This window comes from Zingiber officinale, chromosome 4A (assembly GCF_018446385.1).
Source record: "Zingiber officinale cultivar Zhangliang chromosome 4A, Zo_v1.1, whole genome shotgun sequence".
NCBI classification, from domain to species: domain Eukaryota; kingdom Viridiplantae; phylum Streptophyta; class Magnoliopsida; order Zingiberales; family Zingiberaceae; genus Zingiber; species Zingiber officinale.
This window is the reverse complement of record NC_055992.1, coordinates 125,135,568-125,144,140: the sequence shown is the minus strand read 5'-3', so window position 1 is coordinate 125,144,140 and position 8,573 is coordinate 125,135,568. Positions and strand designations below refer to the sequence as shown.

At 39.8% G+C, this 8,573-nt stretch overlaps 1 protein-coding gene across 2 annotated transcripts; it reads right to left on the bottom strand.

Annotated features, from left to right (window-relative positions):
• Positions 1 to 83: 83 nt before the first annotated feature.
• Positions 84 to 6,982, bottom strand: LOC121970983 (KH domain-containing protein HEN4-like). Of its 2 annotated transcripts, XM_042522021.1 has the most exons (9): positions 6,827 to 6,982; positions 6,605 to 6,756; positions 5,456 to 6,104; positions 4,165 to 4,635; positions 3,816 to 4,061; positions 3,334 to 3,633; positions 2,248 to 2,300; positions 2,054 to 2,150; positions 84 to 577 (listed from the first exon to the last, which is right to left on the bottom strand). In XM_042522021.1, the coding sequence occupies exons 3-9, from the start codon at positions 6,089 to 6,091 to the stop codon at positions 398 to 400; spliced, it is 1,983 nt and encodes a 660-aa protein (XP_042377955.1). In that variant the 5' UTR covers positions 6,092 to 6,104; positions 6,605 to 6,756; positions 6,827 to 6,982; the 3' UTR covers positions 84 to 397. The 2 variants fall into 2 exon arrangements, with proteins under 2 accessions (XP_042377955.1, XP_042377953.1); XM_042522019.1 differs by lacking the exon at positions 6,605 to 6,756.
• Between the last annotated feature and the right edge of the window lie 1,591 nt (positions 6,983 to 8,573).

The following is an 8,573-nucleotide window of genomic DNA, read 5'->3' as shown; positions in this document are numbered from 1 at the left end:
GCATGAAAGTATTAGGAGAGCGTGGCATAATCATGAGTTTAAATCACGAAAACAACCTCTTATCGTAAATACAAGTGGCAAGATAAATAATACACGAACACGTTGTAATACTTTGAGTTTGCAAAGAGCCAAGTAGCAAAAGGTGAATCTTAAGATTCTGAAATGAGAAGCCTTCAAAAAGGCTAGGAAGATAAGACTTCTAAACTCCCCATCCATTCACAAGTGGGAACCATAAATCAGTTCAACAATGAGTAACAAAACAGAAAATTGATCACCTCTCAAGGCCTGTCTACAACAGCTACACATTAATTTATACTTCGCATGTATTTGTCATTCTCCATTTGCCATCATCAAACAAAGGGGCCAGGAATATTTTGAACACAGATTGTGGTTCGAGCTAGTACGGGCGAATTGATTGTTGAGACGGCAGTATGCCCTGGCTTCCGGAAGACATATAGGGTGGTGGAAGATGGCCGCCCTGTCCTGGCCTTGAATATTCTGAAGGACCGTGCATGTCCATGACATTCTCCGGAACACCCAACATAGGATTGTGCGATTTGACTCTCGCTCCAGGGGCCTAAAGGCACAGAAGATTATACACAACCAACATAAGCATGACCCTGTTTCTTTAGAAGCAAAAGCTTCTACTATTGGTAGTTGAAGATATATCTAGGAGCAAATAGGTATCACGCCAATAGACAAACATGTACAAAGATATTAAAATGTTTTATAAGCAGGAAAGTTAAATCAATTAATGCGGAAGGTATAATGGACGGACCGAAGGCAGACACCAAAATATATAATTAGAATAAAAAAATAGTTTAGAATATTTGAATGTTACTAGTGATATAATCTTTCATAAAATCCAATTGAATGTACAATTCAGATAGACAATCATAAACAGTTGATTACTTACAAGTTTGACTGATAAACAAACGACCAGGGGATCCATGACTACATAACCAGTTTGATCAGGTTCGCATACCCCGTGGGATGTGTGTGCGCGCGCGCAAGATTTAAGTTGATTCCATGTAAAGTGCTGGTGTGTGTGATTGCAAGATTTAAGTTGATTCCATGGATTGCAAGATTTAAGTTGACTCCATGGAAAGTGCTCAGGCTTCTTAAGCAGGTGACACAAGGCAGCATCTTGAGCCAATGCCTGTGTCCTATTAGGCCAAAAATGACACTCTTCTCTCACATGTGTTCTCTGCCTCCGCCAACGACAATAGTACCCTCACAATTTGTGTGTGTGCATGTGCGAGCAAGATTTAAGTTGATTCCATGGAAAGTGCTGGTGTGTGTGATTGCAAGATTTAAGTTGATTCCATGGATTGCATTATTTAAGTTGACTCCATGGAAAGTGCTCAGGCTTCTTCAGCAGGTGACACAAGGCAGAATCTTGAGCCAATGCATGTGTCCTATTAGGCCAAAAATGACACTCTCTTCTCTCACATGTGTTCTCTGCCTCCGCCAACGACAACAGTACCCTCACAATTTGTGTGTGCGCGCGTGCGAACAAGATTTAAGTTGATTCCATGGAAAGTGCTGGTGTGTGTGATTGCAAGATTTAAATTGATTCCATGGATTGCATTATTTAAGTTGACTCCATGGAAAGTGCTCAGGCTTCTTCAGCAGGTGACACAAGGCAGCATCTTGAGCCAATGCCTGTCCTATTAGGCCAAAAACGACACTCTCTTCTCTCACATGTGTTCTCTGCCTCCGTCAACGACAACAGTACCCTCACAATTTGTTATTTTTAGAGGTTCAACTTGTTATAGTTAATATTATATGTAGCATGTTAAACAGGAAGTGGGTTCAGATTTGGTTAAATGCCTGCAGGGTAGTGAGGAGATGGGTACCCATCACAGGCATTGTGAGTCAGCGCAAAGAAAGACCTAACATTTGCTGATTCAAATTCTACATCAGAATCTTATACAATCATATCAAAATCCTAACGATCTTGAGTCAGAGGAATTCATTTATAACCTATTGGCAGCATTAAGGAATATTAACATGAGAAATTATATTACAAAACTATATGTTATTACAATACCTGACGAATATCAAAATTGCTTATATCAGCTCTGCCAACTGAAGGGGCCCCACCATAAGGAATCTTAGGTTCAGCAGGGGCATTGTAATTAGTGTACCTAAAAAAATAAGACAAATTAGTGAGATAATAGCATTTTGAGATCAAGCACTTGCCATTTGAGCGGCCTGAATAAAGAAGAGAGACAGGTACTATACCCAGCAGCAGCTGGTGAATGGTAGTATGGAGCTTCATATGATTGTCCGTAAGCCTGAAAGAGAAAAGATCATCTTCATCTCCAAAGGAGCGATGAAAATATAGGATACAAATACAAATTAATTTAATAACACTGAATATAAGTAACCATCAAACACGATGATGATCATGGTTACATTTAATAGATATGTTGCAGTCAGGTTATGACTTTATTGAGCTCATTCTCACCAAACTTGACCCACAAGGAAGTCAGGTTTTCTAAATCTAGACTTTGACAATACTGTCAACTAGTGAGTGAATTGATGGATTTACATCTGCTTTGTTTGAAGGAAGACTACAAAGATCAATATGGTTTTAACTCTAAACTCTACTGTAAAAAAAACAAGTTTTTTTTTACACATAATAGATGTAAGATACACTTAGAGTCAAGACTTGGTTATTGACCAATCCCATGAACTAACATATGTAGATGGGTAATGTCCAAATCAACCAAATTTGATTCAGATTGAACTAACTACTCGATTGCAACATCCATTCACAGGTTCTTATTACCAGTACAACAAAGCTGAAATGAATGAGTAATGCACATAAATAAAATAGTGTTCTCCGTAAGCATGTCAATGGTGTCTAAACCACAAAACAACAGACACCAACAGATCAAACATTGAGGATTTTTTACTGTGTCACCCAATGCAGAGGGTAGGCTAAGTAATACTAAACAAACAGCAAAATAGAGAGTTCTCATCTAAACCAGTGCAAACAAATATTTTGATCCAGTCATTAAGTAAACTAGCAATTTGGAGTACAGAATGAATGCTCCAGAAAGAGCTTGTAGAGACTAGGAGATGGACGTGCAAAACTGTACGTTCACACATGTACATATGGAGAAAATCATAAAGAAAACAAAAGGTTGCAGGGATCATGGATTCCATGAAAGGTACTTGAAATTATAGCAATAACAGACACAAGGAGCCAAAAGACAACAAATCATGCTATCGAGTATGCAAGGTTTTCGAATTTGGAAGGGAAAAAAATGCCAACCAAGCCAAAACAGAACAAAATGGAGAAACAAGTATAATAGAAGCTACCTTCCGGTAATCATACCCAACAGATTTCTCAGATTCAAACATGCTAGATGATGAAATTCCTCTATCAGGATATCTTTCAGTAATATAACCACGAAAATGACCAGGTCGTGCAGAACCCAAATCTGCATTTCCAGCTGATGGTGCACCTCGATGAGGAATTCTTTCAAAAGGAGGAACCCCACGAAAAGGACCTGCAGGTGCAGGGTTAGCAGAAGAATTCCCACTTCGAAAAGTTCTTGCTCTAAGCCTTGAAGCAATCTCCACAAGTGCATCCCAAGCAAAATCTCTAGGTCCAGAAATCTGTTACAAAAGATGTGATAAGTGCCACAATTCAAAGGAAAGCAAAAGACATCCATTCTTACAATTGCAATAACCCAGTAACTGGCAGAGCACCCATTGTGGAGATAGGAAGGGAATCCAAATATAAATGTATGTAAAAGTAGGCTGGCTGGGAGTGATAAATGTTAATAGTGAAACAGCACCTGTACTAGTTCTTCATTTGCAGATGTATATTTTGGCTTGTCGTCCTTGGAATAAACACGAATGTCTGCTCTAGTTCGTCTTCTCATTTCTGTTATGACGTCACCTCCTTGTCCAAGTATGCAACCAACTTTACTTGATGGGACAAGAAGCCGTGTTGTGATAGCATCATCATCAGAGTTCGAACTTGTCTTATTTTGAATCTGAAGAGCAGCTTCGATTGTAGGAGATCTTGTCTCCCATGGAACCTACAATTTTAATGAAAAGCCAATTCTCCACCACCCAACATCAAAGTCAAAGAATTCTATTTACCAAGATTTCACACATCTATGTTACTAAATGGTAGCTTACCTCCTTGCATGAAATATTGATCACACGTTCTTCAGCATCAGGTGCAGTATCCTCAACCTGAATACGAGCACCTGTTTGTTGCTCTAATTGTCTGATATTGGTCCCACCCTTGCCAATCACTCCACCAATCTTCACAGTAGCACACAAAATTCTCATGGAAAATTCTTCTGCCATTTCACCCTCCTGGAAACTGTTTCTGCTAAAACTACCAGAAGGATATCTCGATGGCTCATCTGGATAGCTGTTGAATCTTGAGACTGTTGATGGATCACGGACATCAGAGTAATACGGAGACCACACTCGATTTCCCTGAGGCAATGGAGCTGGGATAGATGAATCTGAACGATAAGAACCTCGGGTACTGGCATATATGATATCTTCCAAAGACGGATTTTCTTTATTAGGATGCTGATGCAGCAAAGCTGATATTCTGTATAGAGCCTTCTTTGCAATAGATGGCACTCCTGATACCTGGTAAAGAAATGCAAACAGCACTTACCAAGCTGATAACAGTCAGGTTAAACAAGTAAAATTTTGTTGGATAAAAAAAAAAAGAAACTGGAAAAGGTGCAAAGATGAACTGTGGTCATCTATAAACAACTAGTGAAACAAAGGTCATTAGCTTATATTCACAAATCACAATATCAAATATGATGACCTTCATCTCGAGACTTTGCTATGGTCAAGGTTTAAAATGTCTGGGGTTCAATTACCTGCTGGAAGAGTGAAGTTTTAGTACTGCATCCTGCCTATACTCGGCACACTTTGGCGCACATCAATAAGAGTATAATTTAAATAATATTTAATTCACTTGCACTTAGTTTATTTATTTCTAAAAATAACTCCAATAATTAGATGATTAATTAAACTAAATTTTATAGTAACGCATTATGTCAACCAGCCAATACTCAACATACTTCAAAATGTGACAATGTGTGTCTAGATGAATTTAAAAAGGGTTTTACTAATTTAATCCTATTCTGTTTAGACTTTAAAAGTGAATTTTATTATTAGTAATATTATTTTACTTTAACATGTGTCTAAATGAATTAATATAAAATTTACTGTAAGTTTCTTTCGTTCAAGCATAAAGCATCTTACCATGATACCATCCATTGGGAAAAATAGGAAAAGGTAATATTGAGCACAAAAAAAGATGTTTGCTTTCCTATTCTCTTCAAGAATTTCAACAAGCATGAAAAAAAAGTTCATCTCTTTTGGCATAGATTAAAAAAATTACACAAAGAAAAGAAATTTCTGACAAAAAATACTTACTAGAAAATGGTGTTACCTGTACTAGCTCATCACTGCCCATGGCACATGGAGGAAGGTGATCAGGAGGCAATATGCGAATATTTGCACCAGTATTTGTTCGCAGTTGCTGAATAATATTTCCACCCTTGCCAAGAAGGCATCCAACTTGATTTTTTGGGACCAAAATTCGAGCAGTAACAATATCATCAGATTCAGTTCTCTCTTGCACGACACCACCACGTAAAATCTCATCTGCAGCAATCCTGTCATGAATCTTGAGTAAAGCATCCTGAGCAGGACAGTGGGGTAGCATGTCCTCTAGGTCATTTTTATCACTATTTTCAGTATCCTGACCAGGATTGTTTTCTTCAGATTGGGATGGGTAATTAAAAATAATAATTACTCTCTCGTCTGCACCGGTAATAGCATCTGCAACCCTTATTTTTGCATGGGTCTCATCTCTAAGGGCGTTAACAATATCACCTCCTTTACCCAGAACACTACCAATCTTTTTAACAGGGCAAAGGATGCGGTAAATTGTATCAATAGGTTTATTAGTAGAACCATGATCACGGTTAGAATTGTGTTTCTTTCGTTTCCCATTATCAAATTGATCACGGGGCCGTTTCCTGAAATTTCCTGATGTTTGCTTTGCATACCTCTTTTCATCCATACCACTCAGAAACCTTCAAATTGAAGACATATACAAGAAAAAGAAAGTTAGATAACTTGACTCGAACAAAGGAACACTGCCTATTTGTATGACAATGGATGGGTAGCTCAAATAGAACTTAGACATGAGAGGATAAAACACAATATTCTAAATAAAGAAGGATTTTATTGAAAAAAAATTACAATGTGCAAATACTCCAAGATGATGGAAAAATATTCTTGAAAGAACCATCTTTCTTCTAACAATGAGCAATTTTTTACACAGACAGAAACGAAATGCCATAAGATGATGGAAAATAACATGAAAATGATGATGGAGAAAATAAAATCTTGTTCAACTTGAGTATACTCCATGTGATAATGTATTCAAGCAAATGATAGCTCCACCCAAAGTGCAAACGTGGAACCACAGTCTTCCAAGCTCAAGTCTGGAAGGTAGAAACTACGCGACGCAGATTTACCCATCCAACTACCATTAGACACCTCTAAATCAAGTCGCGTAAAAAGACAGCACCTTTCGATTCAGCAAACGAAACGCCAATTTTTCGAAAATAAATCACCCAGATAGCGACACGGAGAGTTCAGGCATAAAAATCCCGTATCGCGCTGCCTCAATGTTGTTAAGCCCGAAGATTTCGAGGGAGGAAATGAGAGAGAGGACGAACCCTGAAAGGCGAATCTGATATGACCCAGGACAAGCGATTCAGAAAGGTCAGACAGGCAGCAAGAGGCTTACCCGTAGTGCGCGAAGTCCTCTTCTCTTCGTCTTCCGATTCTCTTCGTCTTCTTCCTACTCGAATCGGAGAGGAGAGTGGGAGGCCGCAGAGAAAGAGAGAGAGTAGGGTTCAGTCCAGCGCTCTATTAGAGAGATAGGTTTTGTTTAGGACGACACGAGACAACGAGAGTGCGTTCGAGCCGGATGCAAATTCCATTGCGGCTTGACCAGACCGGAATCTAATTGGGCCGTGTTGGATCCTTGATAGGCCGAGTCAAGTGGTCCGTTACGATGATCGAACGGAGATAAAGAGACCTTGAAATTTAATATCTTTGTAGGGCAATAATAAAAAGTCCCCAGTTATATTTTCCGCAAAAGATGTTTCTTTAATTTTTACTGTGGTCCTTTTTTTTTTTAATCAGAGATAGTCCATAATTTAATTATGATTTGATCGTAATTTAGTCATAATTAAATTATAATCCCCTAGATTCACCTCTCAATTTAAGTTATATTTTAGGTTGGGACATACGGTTAGAAACCATCCGAAGGATGCCCCTCTCCGCTCGGATCTCGACAATCTGGCCATCCATCCACTGCGGAATAGACCAGAGGATCCTCTCTCTAAAAAAATAAAAATAAAACTATAACCCCAATAATATTTCTCGCTTTAAAATTTCCCTTGAATAAAATATTTTCTTTTAAATTTAATTTCTCAAAAATATTATTGATGCGGTAATAATGAGGGGTCCTACCCTGCTACCATAGTGGAAATCAAAGTCAAGATCGTCAACGTGTATAGGGCATCACCCGGTCGAGGAAGCATTCCCCGACCGGGAGGAAGGATCCGATCCACTGTCGCCCTCGACACGGGGAGCATTCAAGCAACCAACGCTTAAGGGAGAACGACGTGCAAAAGCCGAGCCGAGTGGCTCCTTCGCTCGGCCGAGCGGCTCCTTCGCTCGGCCGAGCAGCAGACTCAGCATCAACCGAGCATGCAGGCAGGGGACTGTTGGGACCGAAAAGAAGCTAGAGGGGGGGTGAATAGCTCTTCGCGTACTCGTCGTCGGCGTTGCTCGTTTCTTCAGAGATATGCAGCAGAAATATAAGAAACAAAAACATACAACGCTAACAAGGATGGTTTACTTGGTATCTACCTCACAAGAGGTGACTAGTCTAAGGATCCACACCTACTCACGCACCCTCCACTATGAATAACACTCCTTTATGGTAACTACCAAAGGCGGAGAAGCCCTACAACACTCTAAATACAAGAAGAAGAAAGGGAAATACAAGATAAGCAAAAGCTTACAAGATGTGCAATAAAAACCCTAACCCTAACGTCTTCTTCTTGTTTTTGATCTGCCTCTTGACTTGAAAAAGCTTCCAAGAATCTTCAAGAACTGGCGATCTGAGCTTGAGAGAAGTGTGGAGAAGTCGTTGTGTTGATCTGAGATGAAATCGTAAAGTTCTTTTCCAGCCATCGCACGCCTGCAGCTCAAATACGACGCAACGATCGGATCTCGATCGATTCGAAAGCTCCCAATCGATTGGGGAGGCTTTGGATCGATCCACGGATCGATCCAGAGTGCCTCTGTGCTCTGGGAAAACGCCTGGATCGATCCACGAATCGATCCAGCGCTTATCGCGCGAACCAGCAGCGTCCCAATCGATCGGCTGATCGATTGGGACCTCTGGATCGATCCACTGATCGATCCAGAGGCTCTCTGTTCGCTGGGAAAGGCCTGGATCGATCCACTGATCGATCCAG